General features: G+C 37.5%; 2 protein-coding genes across 5 annotated transcripts in view; one reads left to right on the forward strand and one right to left on the reverse strand.

Moving 5' to 3' along the window:
• Positions 1–1,187: 1,187 nt before the first annotated feature.
• On the reverse strand, positions 1,188–7,637 carry LOC132056798 (nuclear transcription factor Y subunit A-7-like). Of its 4 annotated transcripts, none has more exons than XM_059449152.1 (6): positions 7,520–7,637; positions 6,936–7,004; positions 4,520–4,659; positions 3,631–3,732; positions 3,377–3,541; positions 1,188–1,795 (listed from the first exon to the last, which is right to left on the reverse strand). In XM_059449152.1, exons 2-6 carry the CDS (start codon positions 6,961–6,963, stop codon positions 1,628–1,630), a joined length of 603 nt encoding a protein of 200 aa, XP_059305135.1. In that variant the 5' UTR covers positions 6,964–7,004; positions 7,520–7,637; the 3' UTR covers positions 1,188–1,627. The 4 variants fall into 4 exon arrangements, with proteins under 4 accessions (XP_059305135.1, XP_059305132.1, XP_059305134.1 ...); XM_059449149.1 differs by having other exon boundaries at positions 7,466–7,637; XM_059449151.1 differs by having other exon boundaries at positions 6,936–7,016; positions 7,466–7,637.
• Positions 7,638–9,123: 1,486 nt separating this feature from the next.
• LOC132057757 (uncharacterized) overlaps positions 9,124–17,838 on the forward strand; it is a 12,585-nt gene continuing 3,870 nt past the window's right edge. Inside the window, exons 1-2 of the mRNA XM_059450358.1 lie at positions 9,124–9,321; positions 9,446–9,986. Of these exons, the coding sequence (XP_059306341.1) occupies positions 9,124–9,321; positions 9,446–9,986 (739 nt within the window). The remainder of the gene's footprint in view (positions 9,322–9,445; positions 9,987–17,838) is intronic.

Below are 17,838 nucleotides of genomic sequence, written 5' to 3' on the forward strand. Positions count from 1 at the left end.
ACACTTGGCTAGAGTTAGTCATAGTGATGTAAGGGTTCGGCTAGTTAGGCGAATTAGTTTTGTGGTTGATTAGAGTTAGTCGAAGGTACTTTAATAGAGTTATTGTAAGAGGAGGATTATGATCTAATTCCTAGGTTTAAAAGCATGTAATCCGAAACATTGCTCGAGTTAGTGAAGATGAAAATCCCATCTTTAGTAGGTCGTGGTTTTAATCATCGAAAGAGTTTTTCACGTAAATATCTTGCCTCATTTACTTGTCATTATTATATGTGAAAATAGTTTAGGGACCAGGTCCCTTGGTTTGTTTTGGTGGTAGGGTCTTACAAAAAATCAACCGAAGAGAAATTTTTAATTTTCAAATAGAAATTGTTTCAAATTCCTTGATGGGAAATGTGCCCTAGTTGTACAAGTAACTGACTCCCCTTGCCATTTCTGGGTGCTCTTCTACTTTCCTTTTTCTTTAGAGCAAAAGAGTAAGTATATATTCCCTCTGTCTCAAAATATTTGTCGTCCTTACTAAAAATATATGTCTCAAAATATTTATCGTTTTATTTATCCAACATAAAATTAAGAAGCTTTTTCCCATTTTACCCGTGTATTAATTACATTAATTGGCTGATTTTGTGAGTTCACATACCAACATTGAAGATGTTTCATCATTAATGGAGTAAATATTTATCGAGGAGAGAGAAAATGATGAAATATGTTAAGAGGGTAAAATAGTCAAAATGCTACCCTTATAAATGCTTTCTTAATGGGTATGTAAATGAAAAATGCAACAAATATTTTGAGATTGAGGGAGTAGCAATTAATTAGTCATGGTTTAACTTGGAACAACTATTCACCACCTTGACCACAAATTCAATGACTCTGCCAGCACCAGAAATCACTTGGTATTCTTCAACATCAATCGGTTAAACCTCGACTTGGTTTTACCAAACTTCACAGGGTACATGGATGAGTCACCATATTCGAGTTCATAAGCGGTGACGATTACCCTATAAAGACTCACTTTCACTACGGCTTCAGTGGAATAATAGCCGAACTACAAATAACATCAACTCTGAAATACAGGGCAGTACTATGATAGTATCTCATACCAAGCCTCCCTTCCCGGGGCCTTCGCACACACACCCCTCCCCCAACCTGATTTACATGACTATAATAAGTAAAAGATTACCAAGATATTGACAAAGAGAATGCATTGACCCTAGACAATGAGAATGAAAGGACCTGCACTGCTGCTAGCTTATCTTCCTAACTTAAAAGAAAAACGTCCACTTACATGTTACAGCTAATGACCATTATCTTCTGACACGATGTGCTCCAAAAGCTATCAAAATTCTAGCGCAAAGAACGGCTAAAAGTAATTACAAAAGAAAAAAGGAAAATCTAAAATCGAGCTCAGAAAGAAGACTTTGAACAGCATCTTGAAAATACATGTCCAGCTGCTAGCCTTGCAACTCCATAAGATCCACTCCTGATATTTTCATACTGAGATAATGTTACGGATCATAACGTGCCTGAACTTGCCCAACTACCATAGCTTTTAACTGTCAATGAATGTACACAGTTCTTCCAGTGTCTGGTCCCATGAAGTCCTCAAAGCAGAACTGCCCGCCATGATTCAAGAAGCATTTTCTGAAGAAGTAACCTCAATCTTGTTGGAGTCAGTATTGATGTTTGCCTTCGACTTATCACCAGATTCGTCGTTCTTCTTTGCAGTCATAAATCGACCCCCACATCCTCTAGCTCTTCTTAGTGCGTGCAAATGCCGAGATTCATGCAAGTAGGGCTGCAAGATCAGTTTGCACGGTAAGACCCCCATGGTCTTGGTGCTCGAAACACAGCCTCAAAAAGAGATTACAAGTCTTAATAGGGCAGGCACCGTATTAACAAACTATATTATTAGACATAATCGATTAATCGTAAAGTTATTTACTAGGAAATAAACCACATTGTTGATCAAGCCCAAGATATTCCTGATATATAATGCTTCCAGCTCAGAGAAATTTCAAGCCTTATACAATCCTATTTCTTCAGTTGCATTTCTCAACTGTTTGGACATTGTACAACTAAAAAAGTTAATGCATGGACCGTCAAAAGAATAGAGGCAGAGGAACACTTGTGACTACATTCATGTGGCTGAAAAGGGGAAGCACAAAAAGCGAAAGTCAGAAGTGTTTAGAAAGTACAGAAAAGTTAGGTACAATTGCACTTGTTCCTATTTAGTCCTCCAATATCTAAGAAACATATTAGAAAAAACCTTAGATAGGTGTTCTAGACCTCTTCACATCCAAACCTACCAAGAGTCAGTACAATCCTTTTTATGTCCTGTCTTCAGATCCTAGTCTGGTAAGGAGATAATCCATTTCTTTCTCAAAATCAATGGTGATCCTGAAAAAGAGCTAACTCCTGATTGGATTGTCTTAAAGCAAACTCAAACTTGATTGCAACTAGGAGCAAAGCCAATATCGATCAAGTTTTCTCAACAAATTGCTATACATCTTTGAACATCACATTTTATTAAATCAGTATTACTTTTAGTTTACATGATCCATATTTTTATCACTTTTAACTCCATCTATTGTTTCTAGTGTGTCGTGTTGGGATGATAGACAATAGCCTATAAGAAGTTGATGGAACAATTAGTCCAATAGCACGTTTACTCGTGTTTGAATCAAGTTTAGTGTGAATTTAGCCTGACAATTTAGGTCATAGCACATTAGACCTGCAACTTCTTTTAATGCTCCATATAAAGGTAACGAAGAGATTAATCTCCATATAAAGATAACCAACGAGTGTATTCTCTACTAATGGTAGACAATTCCTTTTGAGGCACCACAAACATCCTGATCTTGAAGACATCTAATTGACATTGGCCCAAAAAATCATGATAACTGTTGTCTCTTAGATTGGAGTTTGATCCCGATTTTGTCAATATACCATTTTTAATGTTTAACACCTTATGGTGTAGCAAAAACCTCGGTTCGATGTATCATGGTATTAAAACCTAAGAATTTTATCTGTACCAAGAGAGTATTGGGGCATAAACTGGCACAAGAACTTAAACCATAAACCTAAGAACTGCTTTTTGACAATTTCTCAAGTGACGTTTTTATTCTGTGCTAGTTATTGTCACGATACCGTACATTAGAAACAAAATGTTGGGCTTTAACATAACTGTTATGTACTGACCTCAAAATAAAAGGACTCAAATAGAATTCTACAGGTTGGTAAAACTGGTAAGCTAATGAACTGGGAAATATATATCAGCCATTGAACCAATAAGCTGCCAAATGGCCTGAAATGCAGGCCTGTTGAAGCAACTGACCCTGCAGTAAAATGACACCAGAATGCATTTTGTACAAAGTACCTTCCTAGCTTTCAGAAGTTTATTTTCTGATTCAGCTTTTGCACGAGATTGTCGACGCCTCAAGATGCCATGATACTGTTTTGCATTAACGAAAACAGGTTCTTCTGCAGCATCTGATGGCAGAGGAACACCAGCTTGTTGAATTCCCATCAACTGAAGTTGAACCTGACAAACCATGGGTCAGTTAATTATAAACTTTGTGGACAATTCACTAGATTCCAAATGAAAAATGTAATTAGTCAGAAAATCTACACCATTGACTGTGCTGGATACGGTTGTGCAGGGTAAGGCTGCACGTCATAGGGTACAAAGATGCTCCTGCAGTAAGGATCTGGGTAAGGATAAGCTGTTTGCGCCTGAAATACATGAAAAATGACAATAGATTCTTACCCATTTTATTTGAAAAAACATAACCCATGATGATTGAGGAGTTAGTTTTAAAATAGTAGTGGTAAATGAATGTGCTAACTAATGGATGGCATTATGACATTTACAGTAAAAGGCAAACATCATATCATAGTTCACATTTTAACTGTTTGAATTTTTGAAAATCTTGGAACTACTAATTATTGGCCAAAATACTTCAAGAATTTCAAAAAAAAAAAAAAAGTTGGAGAAGATTAGATGCTTATTAATTTGACATAGTACGAAAAAAATGTAAATTTGATCTCTAGAATTTACATTCCTGCACTATTAGTTTCAATGCTTCCCAGCAAAACTTATTTCAATCTGCATTTCAAGATGAAAAAGGTATTGGAAAATTGCTTCCAATTATGGTAGCCGATTTGTAGAGTTCAGAGGATCATGTGATTTTAAATAATATATGCAAAGACACACTATATATACTTACTTTGTTTCTCTTTGTTTCCATTTTAATGACCTAAATATACAACATTTATGTGCATATCAACTAAACAAAACTAGATGAAGAAGGCACATAACAACTAACTGCCTGAAGATAATACTCCCTGAACCAACATCAATACATTCACATGCCTCATTTTTTGAGTTCTTGAACCAGATTTAACAAGAACTCTAATACTGAAAAAAGATAGCAGTTATAGAACTTAAAGAATCACATAGGGGGTTGTGGTTGGGGAGAGGGGGGGGGGAGAGTTGGGGCTGCATCCCCAGCAAAAATACCATAGCATTTGCATTTCGAGCAGGCATCAAGTAGTGCATGTCTGGTGGCACAGTCCCAGGAATGGACAATTCAGCTGCAGGGGATGAAGACTGGCTTTGCACCTCTGACTGCTCTCGTGGCTGTTCATTCTCGCTATTATCTGAAATTTATATAACAAACACATGGAAACATTATATTATCCACATATAATACAAGTTCATGTATGATAGGCTAAAGAACAAAAGGTGATTTTCACACAAGGAAGAAAAACTCTCATGAACAGAAATCTCTATCAACAATTGAAATTATGAGTTAGTTGATCAGTGAGGAGAGATAAAATCGAGTGGATCAGCAGAAAAAGTAGTTTAGTGACATGCATCGATCGGTACTACTACCAAGGTGGATCCAAGTTCGGTAACCAATTGGTTAAACTGGAACTTTGCTGTCTTGATCCCTTCTTGTTGATTTATTCCTTTTTCCTTTTCTGATCATTTCCATTCCTCTGATCAGGATACAAGTAAACTTCTTCTTTCCCTTCCATTGACATATTTTATATAGAGAAAATGGACAGGAAGAGAATAATCTGAGGTATGGAAGGATTTTTTACTTGGAACCAAAATTCTATCCATTCATTTATGAAGAAAAAATAGGAAGAAGAAAAAGATCAACCATCCATAAGCGCTTTTGACTCTTAAGTTTTACAATGTTTGATAATCAAGACCAAGGACAAGACAAATTGCTCTCTCTCACTTTCTCTCTCACAGTCTCATAGTCTATAATTCTTTTCAATCTTTCTGAGGTATTTTCTAATTTTGTTGAAGTTGATAATTGCTTATCAAAACATATTGTTTTGAAGTTGGAATGTTCTTAAATGTTCAAAAATCATTGTTAAGAACTTCATCTCATCTTAATAATCTGGGAATGATGGTATTACTATGCTGTAAACTTGCTTCTAATAACATTCCTGCTCCTGGTTTACTATGATTAGTAGCTTTTGGGGCTAATGTCGATTTCATTGATCTACCTAAGCTTTCTATGATGTATGAACCAAGCCTTATGTGATGGAGGATATTGATTATTCTACCATACTTGTCTTTATTTAATTTGGCCCAGGTAAACTGATCTAGTAGAGGAAAGCAGTTGATGGGTCAGAACAATTTTCCAGGAGACTAAAAAGCTTCAATCAAGAACAGTCAAGAAATAAAAGGGACATTCCATTAGGCCAAAGCCACGCTGACGATATCCAGTCAGTGAGCACGAAAGTACTGAGCAGTAGAGGCTCCACACAAAAGAGAGAATTAACTGAAGCGGCCTCTCTCCATATTAACACAAATCAGCATAATTCTGGAAAGGAATCAAGTTGACCTTGTCAAGTGTTGGAAACTTCATAGCACTTATATTAGCCCTCCAGCACAAGTGATTTGGAGTTCTGTCCGGTTGCCGAAACTAATTGAAGCATTGTTCAATCTCCATTGCAGTTTGTTAGGTTGTACAATCACGTGTTTCTTTCAATTTTTCTTTAGGGCATTACTATTTTCAGTCCTAGTTCATTTGTAACTCTGACCTAGTAGTTGTCACTATCATCCTAGTTCATTTATCAAAAGAAAGCTATAACAATCATCCAATGAAATAATTTACCTTTAAGTTTAACATACTAATTTACTACTAAATGTACTTGCCCCAAAGCAGAAAAGATGAGTCAAACATTTCCTGCAACATATTTGTCCCCTTATGACTTCATTCTAATGGAGGAATGGAATAAACCAAACAGAACTTTTCACTCATTTGAAAGAAACCTTCTACAATTAGTGAGACTTCAGAAGATGTTCAATTGTAAATCACATCAAATAAACTAATGGCATGGCAAGTGTTTCCACGAAGCAAAACAAAAGAAATGTAAAATCGGAGGAAACAAAGAGGGGACAGGCTCAAATTTTCTCTATGGTTGTATAAGAAAGCAACATGATATGATAAAGTGATGTTCTTGTAGGGAATGTTTGTTCTTAAATGAGGGCAAGGCTGTTGATGTGACTTGCTGCTGTTGATGTCACTTGCTAATTAAAGACATACCATATCATTGTACCACCCAGTTACAGTCCCAATTAGATTGATAGAATTAATGGAAAGGGGTCAAATATACCCTTTTACTATCAAAAATAGTTTTAATATATCCCTCTTTATACTTTCGGTCTAAATACACCCTTTCCGTTATACTTTCGATCCAATTATACCCCTCTCACTGTACTTCGTCACAAATTTGCCTTTAATTCTAATGGAGGGACACGTGTCAAACTCAGAATCAAATGACCCACCCCAAATTTTAAATAGCTGATTTCATTAGAGTTAATCATATGCTAACATGAAAAACATACCATAATTACAGATTTGAAAGCTACAAAGCTATTCAATCAGGCAAATAATACATTAGAAACCTACCTGAATGATCATGTACCGAGGACGCCATGACGCAGCTTCTCACAAGCTCTCCCAAATTGAAAGACGTACCTGATGATGCAACTAACAAAAGTTGGATCAGCAAATAACAGCATAAGCTATAATCGCTAATATTTATGCATGAGCCAAACAAATGCACACACAATTAAACCTCAGGTTTTAGATAACTGAAACCACAAGTAGAGTGAGAAAGCATAAATAAATTACAGTATACTCAAGCAGCAAACTCTCAGTTTTGGCATTATCATATGTCAGCATTTCTATAAAAATGAACTTCCTTTAATCAAAAGATAATTCCAATTGAACTATCCAAACAACAAACCAAATGGACTCAACCTTGAAATAAAACAACACAAATGGACAACTTGCCAACTGTTTGTTTTTACGCAGGAATCAACAACATATAAAGATTTTCTTCAAGAATTTTTTTTTTTACAGACAGCCGAAGCTCAATTGAAGTTTTTCCATTCTGTTTTCAATTCTTTTTGGGGTTTAGGATAGGAGGAATTTACATCTGTGGAAGCTTTGAGCAGAAAATGAATAACGGTTCTCTTCTGTTACTTTACTTTCTCTTTCTCTCTTGTGCTTTATAGTCTCTGTCTTTTCTCTGTTTTGGATTTTGGAATAGAAACAGAGCAAGTGTGCTTTCACTCTTTGTTTGGAGTTTTCTCCTTCAGTTACATCATTTTTGCCCTTCAGTTACATCATTTTTGCTACTTCTTCCACTCTTTGTTTTCTCCGTAACCAATAATTTATTTATGCTACATTAGTTGGTAGTTATTTTGGTATTATTTTTTATTGGCTATTTAATTTATTGTATTAAAAATAATATGCATTATGGATAGTTATTTTAGTATTATTTTTTATTGGCTATTTAATTTATTGTATTAAAAATAACATGCATTATGCAACTTCTAAGAGGAAGAAGTTTGTTTTAGAAAAATGGTTTGTGTCATTTTCATTGTTTTATTCCGGGATAACAAATTCTAGTAGCCGAGTGTGGAGGCGGAGGATATGATAGGGATTAGTAGGTAGCCGAGTATTCTCCTTATTAGTAGTATTAGTTACTAATCGTGTTGATTTTTTTTTTTCTTCAAGGTGTACTACTATCTGTTTTTTCTTTTGCTTTTTATATTGCTACTTTGTTGTCATATTTTTCTTAATATCATGCTTCAAATCCTTTTGCTCTCAAGGCAAGGACGTATCGGAAACAACATCTCTACCCCCATAAAGGTAGGGGTAAGATTTACGTACATCTTACCCTCTTCAGATCCTAATTGTGGGAATACACTGAATATGTTATTGTTGTTGCTAATAAATTACGTATTATTCCACCATCTGACAGAGATAACTTATCCTGATATTATTTCAATTTATGGTATAACTTATCCCAAGATTAACAACCAAATGACGGATAAGTCAATACTAAACTTTTATCCTAGAATTAATACTTGTCCAACATACCAAACGACCCCTTAAAGATTCTTTTTGCATTTCTTCATTTAATAAGTGTCAATTTTATATTATTAAAATAAAAGCAGCGTGTCTAATGACATAAAGAATGTTCCCTCCTACATTTGTATTTTCAATATTAATACAAATATCATTGATATATGTCATTAAGGGTCGTTTAGTTGAAGGGATGAGAAATAATAATTTGTGGCCTATGTTGGGTTGAGCTTTTTTTTATTTTGAGATTAGCTATTTCGGAATTCATTATACTATAACTATAATATTATTTTTCTATCATATTCTATGTGGGATAACAATCTTATGTAGCAATTAATTTCTAGAGAGAGGAAAAAAATTTCTCTCTCTATTCCACTAATCTTTTGTATGGCCTCACCGAAACACCCCACCGGACCCCCGCCCCCCCTCCCCCCCTCCAGAACCACCTGAACCGCCAAACAAGGACCAATGGATGGAGGAAGTCCAATCAACTAAGTTGAGCTACAGCAAGATTGTGGCGGAGGAAAACAACAAAACTTCACAATCATACGACCCCTATGCTCGAGAAACCCCTTCCACAGCGGAATAAAAGGGACATGACTCAATCTCCCTCACTGAAGTGGAGAAATCCAAACTCTACCATCCATGGCGATATTCGCTAATCATTAAACTTTTTGGTAAAAGGACACCATACCAATTTCTACGAGCAAAGCTCCTAGAAATGTGGCGACCAACGGAGAACCTAGTACTGATTGATCTAGGAATGGACTTCTTCATAGTCAAATTTGAAGAAGAATGCAACATGAATAAAGTCCTCCTTGAAGGACCTTGGTTCATTACTGGACATTTCCTCACTGTTAGAAGTTGGGAGCCAAACTTCGTGCCCAATGAAGCCATCATTGAATCAACCGCCATTTGGGTACGCTACCCTAACTCCCCACAGAGTACTAGAAAAAGTTGGGAAGATATTGGGGAAACTCTTAAAAATTGATACCTGTACATCCTCGACCCTTAAAGGTCATTACGCAAGAATTTGTGTACAGGTACCAATCAATTCACCGGTGAAATCCTCCATTCCCATAGGGGAGCACACTCAGACAATTGTCTATGAAGGGGAAGGGGTTCTGTGTAAAGGATGTGGAAGGCTAGGCCATACAAAGGAAAAGTGTCAAAACAGAATCACTAATCAAAATGCTCCTTCAACCAGTTCTACAACGCCCCAGGTGCCAGATGCATCGGAAAAGTGGACCACAGTGATTTTCTCCAAAAAAAAGACAACCCCATCGCCAGCAAAGAGGAGCAAAACACCAAAAGGAAAAAATGAAGAACGATCTGCAAATCACAAAGGTATGTACTTTCACTCCCAAAACCCAACGCCCTATTCTCTTCAGAACAAGTTTTGCACTTCACTACCTAAAGTCGCCGGTAATGGTGGAACCATAGAATATCCGCCTCAAGTGGCCATTGCTAACTCTTTCAGATCACTAGAGGTTGATCCACAAAACGACGACGCTGTGGAAAAATGCAAATCACCAAACGGTGTCGTGCAAGCGCAAAAAGGAAAAGGGCCTGCAGCCTTAACAGGTCCGTACTTGGGCTACCTCAATAATAGAGCCCCAAAACTATCACGACCCAACCGGAGGGCCGCGATGGGCACCCGGTGCTAACCCACCCGGGCACCTCTTATCGTACTTTCACATATACATCTAGGTGAGCCACATAGCTAAATCATGCTTTCCATCCATCAATCATACTAATCCCATTGGGCAACAATACGTTTATATCATCATTAGCAACTATGCCTATATCAATGTCTATAAGCCGACGAGGCTAACAAAATGACATCCAAAATATAGGCCGACAAGGCCAAACACATCTAATCATATACACATGTCTACGAGCCTCTAAGGAGAGTACATCATATCTTATAGGTGGGACAGGACCCCGCCGTGCCCATAAATATGTACACAAAAGTATCAATACCCAAAGCTGTAGCTCCGAATGAAATGGAGCCCCGCTATGTAGTCCCTGAATAATAAGGCTATAGATCAAGCCTGTCTCCCTGGCCACCTGCGGTCATGACGCAACGTCCACAAACAAAAGGACGTCGCACGGCTAAGAATGTCCGAGTATGTAAAGCATGATCAACATCAATATGAAAGCATAATAGACAACATATGAAATAACATAGGATGGGATATAATAGTATCATCATCATAACACTTACTTGCTTTTCATAGGGACTTTTCATTTCTAACGCGTGATTGTGTACATATATCTATGTCCATATCCGTACTCGTTTACATTCCATATCCATATTCGTATTCGTAGTCATATTTCTATTCATACTCGTATTCATTTACATATTCGTATTCATTTACATATTCGTATTCATATTCATATTCATATCATATACATATCATTTACATAAAATACCTGACCATGAAGGTTCGGTGTTTCACATACCTGGTCCTACCAAGGCTCAGGGTTATACATACCTGGCCCTACCAAGGCTCAGGGTTATACATACCTAGCCTTACCAAGGTTCAGGGTTGTCCGTACCCAACTGCAGTGGTGCACGCGCATTATATATATACATATTATATTCTACTCGGCTATAGAAGCTCGGGATTTCACAATAGCCATACATAGGCACATATACATAAAGGCTCATAAACATCTTTAGCATCATTACTATCGTCATTCGTTACATCTATCCCTAGAGGGTTACTTATCATATAAAGAACTTAGTACAATCGTGACATATCAAAGATCATGAGCTTAGTAGCTTTTAGAGATAGAATCATTTGGAGGATATCATAGGCTCATAGAAGAATAGATATTTGGCCAAAAAACCATGCCTTATGAAAGAAGGGTTAGCCTTACATACCTTTCCGTTCAACTATTCTATCACTTGCACGTTCTCCTTCAATGCTCACGTTTCTACCTTCATTAGAGTTATACTAGCATTAGAAAATCGATAACTTAGCATACATGACTAAAGCTAGAGAAAATTGGACAAAGATCTCCTTTATTTATACGACTTCCTCCATATCATATATCAACTCCCAAACATCTATAATAACATTCATAACATCATAACAATAGCCTTCATTCACCTACATTATCCTTACTTCTTAATTCACTTTCAATCATCCATATTCATGGTCATAACACACGATTACGTTCATTCATATACAATGCCTATCCCATGTTCTCAATATCATTTATAACATGATTATAATCACAATACATCAAGAATCATGACTCAATCCAACTATTACTCAAAAGTGACGCTATTCTCACATTCATGACCCATTTTCTATTTCCTTCTACAATCCAAGTGTTTCAACTTTCAAATACCTTAAACAATATTTGGATGGTTTGAGAGCTCGAGCAGGTTTGTATAATGATTTTGGAATTGTCCACAAATTTTGGTTAGATTCTAATGAGTTTCGGATGGGTTTGGGTTGTATGGTGTTTGTTTGTGGTTTCGAAGTCATTTTGTGCATAAAGGGTACCATATTGAGCAAACGAGCTTTGATTTGTGTTCCATTTGAACTGTTTGATCCGTATCGTAACTTCGGAACTATAGCAACAAGAATCGTCGGATTTTGACATCGTATGAAGGAGATATGGCCATTTTCCTAAATATTGCTGGTGCTGGTTTCTGGTGTAAAAAAAAGGCTTGGGCAGTGTATAAATTGGACAGATCTGAAATATTTAGTATTTTGGACATATTTTGAGTTCTAGAGCTCCGTTTGAGGTGATTTTTGCGGCATTATTCTCGTCTCAACGAGGGTGTAAGTATCAAATCTTTATTTTGGTGTTTCTCCATGATTATTTCTATTGGTTATCATTTTTATCCCTATTTGGGTTGTAGAAGTTGAGATTTTGAGCCCTAAGGATAAGAGAATGAAAAATCTCGATTTGTTGATCGAATTGGGGACTCGGGATTACCTTTTTGGGTTCCGAATTAAAGTATAGCAATATGGATATCATTGGACTTGTTTAAACTCGCAGAGTACTATTTTGACAATATTGGATCCAATTTTGCAATGAAATTACAGTTTTGACCTTTAGGGCTCGGAATTTGTTTTTTCAGTGACCTTTTGGTTCACCACTAAAGGCCTCGTAGATTGGTTTTTTGGGTGACCTTTTGGTTCACCACTAAAGGCCTTGTAGATAAACTCGTGAAAATGAGAAAAAGTTGTTCTTCAAATTAAAATAACGAGTACCAAAAATATGATTAGTGTAATTTTTTCTAACATGCCATAGGCGCATACCTTGATCGAATATGGTTGCGGAGCTAATTAAAGAACTAGTGCAGTAATTTATGGCTAAAAAAAGAGAGAGAGGAAAATGGCTGATGAGATCATGGCTGAAGCCTCTTATGATCTCTTTCTTTCTCTGTGTGGGTGGATAAAGAGAAAGGAAGAAGGAGATAGATGTCACGACCTAACTGGAGGGCCATGACGGGCACTCGGAACTAACTTACCGAGCACCACATACATGCATCTCTTAGTCATACCTGAGTGGGCCATAATACTAACTTATAGATACCATAAGCTGTATGGGACACAAGCCCAAAAGATAATATACATACGTCATCAAGCTAATCCCAAGTACATATACCAGCAAGGCTATCCATAGTAATGATACAACATAACATAGAACAAGACGGTCATAGGACATCTAACTATGCATATCCGTCTACGAGCCTCTACTGGAGTGCATAACACAATAAGGATAAGATAGGACCCCGCCATACCCATCTGTACACGAAAGAATCATACCAACTGGACTACAACTCCAGAACAAGTAGAGTGATCCTGTACAACCGTTGAGAAGTCAGTCTAAGGGTCTGAACCGTCTCCCTGTCTACCAGCGCAGTGCCCACAAACAAAAGGAGGTCAGTATGAGTAATGTACCAAGTATGCAAGGTGGAAAATGTAACATAACAAACATATACCGTAAAGAAGAAAGATAAGAATCAACCTGGTACTTCTGACTTACCGATGAGAATCTAACATATATGTCTCTCTATACTCTCATACGCTTAACTACATCTATGTACAAAAATGTGGACCTGACCAACTTATCATCATGGTGCTATCTGCCCAACTGATCAGTGGTAACTGCCCAACCGGCCATAGCTCGGTGGTAACTGTATAACTGCCCATCCGATATTCGCCGGTGGTTTTCGTAACTGCCTAAATGCTCAGTGGTAACTCCCCAACCTGCCGTCGCGCGGTGGTAATATTTGCCCAACCAGCCATAGCCTGGTGAAGAGTACATGTCTGTCCGACCGACAGTAGCTCGATGGTATAACTGCCCAACCAGCCGTAGCATGGTGGTAAAGAAGGATACATAATCTGCCCAACTGGCCGTAGACCAGTGGAAAATATAATCAACATCATAACTGGACTTTTATGGGTAATTTCTATACACTTCTGATGATCATTACTTATCCGTTAATGCCTACATGATTACATAAGACTTATAAGCACATTTCCGGGCCATTAAGACTTCTTCTCGATTAACTAAACCTTTGTCAATTCCTGGATGCATCATAAGCCTTATAGCATTAGGTACTTCATTAGGGATCCCATAACCAGCATACTATACATGTTTTACAAAATATTCCTTCAGAACACATTTCTGAATTCATTGGAGGGACGTAAGGTCGTTATACCTCCGATTATCGTTATGGATCTTTGATCGTCGGTATATCTCACCTTGAAGGAAGCAATGACTATAAGATGAGATTAACAACAATTATCATGATAAATAACCATGAGACAAGATCAATAGCCCTGAGATAAGATCAATAACATTATAAGGAGATCAAGAGCATAAGCTCCCAATATTTATAGGAATGGAGTCACTATGAAGGGCAATTGTATATGTTCGTATCAATATGATCATGCCAAAAGAAAGAAAGGGACAGACTTAACATACCTCATTATCTACTTAACCACTCAACGTCTATCCTCCCGAGCTTGCAAATCTACATTCAAGATGATTCACACTAAGGTTAAGTCGTTGAAACGCTTATAAGATCAAACTAGACTATTAGGTGAGCTAACGAAATTTGGGCAGCATTTGCCCCATGTCACCTACTTCCATCGAGCTCCAAAACAACTCCCAAACATCATTAACAACATCGACAATAACATAGCTAAGAGATTACATTCAAACTAGATTCAAATCCATCCAAAACTTCCTTTCAAATTCAATCCATATCCAAAACTTCAACACAACATCTTATGACCTTTCCACCATAACTCTTTTCACTTTTAAGAATTGTTAGACCTTCAAAACAACTCAACATAAGAGATAAAGTGAAGAACATACCTTATAGATTGAAGAACTTCAAGACTTAGTCACCACAACTCCAACTAGAAGCAAGAACCAACACCTTCTATGAACTAGTTGAGGATTTTAGAGCTTGATCTTCTCTTGAAAGGATTTGGGATGTTTATGGATGATGGAGAGAGCTTAGGGGGGTCTCTAGGGTTATATTTTGGTGAAAAAATGAGCCCCAAGTCGTGGGCAATCAATTTATAGGCCAACAAAAATTTTCCACCGACATAAAGTATGCCCAAAATGTATGGGCCGTACTTCAATGTATGTCCAGTACTTTCAGGCCGCACCTGGTTCTGGAAAATTCTAGAAAATGAGGTACAAGATGTACAATTTTATACGGGTTGTACTTTATCCAGTATTTCTTCGAATCACGATCTGTCAAGTGCATTGGAAAGAAAACTCGCGGAACTTGAATTTACATAGGTTATGCATTCCATAACTCCTCATATTCTAAGAGATATACCTCTCTCAAGTTGGACCGAAAATGTTACACCTTAGAAATTTTCCTGTTAGCGTACAGTGAATAGGCCAACGAAGGGCATGATGTGTACGATGTTTTGATAAGTGAGAAATAGCATTTGATGACCCTAAACAAGATTTCAAAAGGGCATATAAGGTAAGAAAAGGAAGTTGTTAAGGAAAGCAAGTCATATGTTGTATGTCGGAGAAGAATTACGAGCATCGAGTTAATGACGTTCTAATGATGCTTTGGGAAAGAGTTGTAACGTCCCTTAGATTGGTATTGAGGTGTTAAACAAGTGTTAAGAAGGTTTCATAAGGATTGGAGATCAAACGAGTCGACGAGAACAAGTCTCGACAGGTGTAGGCATTATACGGCCGGACATACCGGCCGTATAAAATACACGGACCGTATGTCCAGCCGTAGGTTCAGCCCAGAATGGCACACTTCACTGGACCAAACATACGGTCAGTGAAAAATATACGAACCGTATGTTGGTCCGTATGTTCTGGTCGGGACAGAACTTAAACGATATAAGGGACCTCTCTCTCATTTCAATTCATTTCATTTTTCATCTCCACAAGTCAAGAACCCTCTAGAATATTCTCCACTGTCATCCACAAGAACACAAAGGAAATTGATGATCAACTTCATCAAACCAACAAAAATCAAGAGTTAGAAACACAATAAAGTCATCCAAGCCAAGAAAATCGAAGAGATGTGAACTAGGGTTTTGGTGCAAGAGGAGCATTTCCACTCAAGGCTTGTACCTACACTATTTAAGGTAAGTTTCATGATCTTCTCATGTTGTTTGAAGTATTGAAAAGTTAAAACACTTGGATTATAGAAGGAAATGGGAAATGGGTCATAAATGTGGCAATAGTGTCATTGTTGAGTAGAAGTTTGGTTTGAGTCATGGATATTGATATGTTCAGATTGTAAATACGTTAATATGGAATAAGTATTGTATGAGAAAGAACACGATAGTGAACTTTGGTCATGATTATGGAGAATTTGAAGTGAAATTGTGAAATGAGGATAATGCAAATGAATGATGATTGTTGTTTACGATATTGTGATTGTTATTACAAATGTTTGGGAGTTGACATGGAATATGGAGGAAGTCGTATAAATAAAGGAAATGCTGCCCAATTTTCTCTAGCTCTAGTAAGCCCGCTCTTATAATTGTTTAGCTAATGTCGATACGAATTCTCTTGAAGGTATAAAAGTGGGCATTAAAGGAGAACGAGCAAGCAATAGAATAGTTAAACGTGTAAAGGTATGTGAGGCTAGTCCTTTCTTTCTAAGGCATGAATCTTATGGCATGAATTTCCTCCTTCTTCATGAATCTCCTTTCTTCAAGAAAACTAAGAGTCCTTGTTCATGAATAGCCATATGACATAAGAGATACACTATGAGTAAGATAATGATGATGATAAGCTTGAGTTAAAGATCCTAGAATCCACAATATGATGTGTCTACAAAGCTAATGATGTTGTTTATTGTATATACACTCACCTTATATGCTAATTCCTTCAAGGTGAGGCAGAATGTCTATGAATGATCCATAACTTAATCGGGGGTTCACGACCTTATGTCACCCCGATAAAGTCTAGTTGTTCTTAAGTTTCCATGCATGCATTATGATGAGTAAATTATGATGATTTTATTATGATGAGAATTTGATGATGAGCATGTGATGATGATATTACACCGCGCCTATATGGTCAAGGGCAAACACCGGCTAAGGCGGGCAAAATATACATCATGGCCGACGGCATGGGCGTACACCACTAGTGGGCGGCACGAGATGGTACACCGGACGCGGGAGGCCCGGACGCAAAGCACGCTATTGATTATCACACCGTACCTATATAGTCAGCCTTATACATATATGCATTCATGATATGATGATTATGAAGTAAGTCGAACATGCATTATGTCTCTTATGATTCGCGCGATCGGCGTATTGCTCCTCATTTGATGCCTCCTCATTTCATTATTGTTTATGCCTTACATACTCGACAATGTTCGTACTTACGTCCGTTTTCGGATCTCGTGTTCATGCCCAGCGCACAGTGAGGTGATCCGTACTTGTAGAGTCGTTGGGCCGATTTGAGAGCACTCCACTTTTCCTGGTGAGGTTCCATTGATTATTCTTTTGGTATATACATGTTTTGGGCATGACGGAGTCCTGTCCCGTCTATATGTCTAGTACTCTAGTAGAGGCTCGTAGATGCGCAGTGTGGGTAGTATGGTCTCATAGTTTCGCATTGTGTATATATGTATATATATTATTTTGATAGCCGAAGGGCTCATGTATATAAAGTAAATATGTTTCAAATGAAATAGTTTTCTATTATTGTGAGCATAAGCAATATGAATGAAAGCAGGATGAGTAGTAGAATGAGTGGTGCTCGGTGGTTAGCCCCGGGTGCCCGTCATGGCCCTAGTCGGGTCGTGACAAAAGTGGTATCAGGCTTGATTCGGTCCCAGGGAAGTGTTTACGAGCTTGTCTAGTAGAGTCTTGTTTATGGTGTGTGTTGCGCGCCACGCTAATAAACAAGAGGCTCTGAGCATTTTAGGAAAAATGACTATCTTTCTTCT

This window comes from Lycium ferocissimum, chromosome 5, assembly GCF_029784015.1.
Source record: "Lycium ferocissimum isolate CSIRO_LF1 chromosome 5, AGI_CSIRO_Lferr_CH_V1, whole genome shotgun sequence".
Lineage (NCBI taxonomy): Eukaryota > Viridiplantae > Streptophyta > Magnoliopsida > Solanales > Solanaceae > Lycium > Lycium ferocissimum.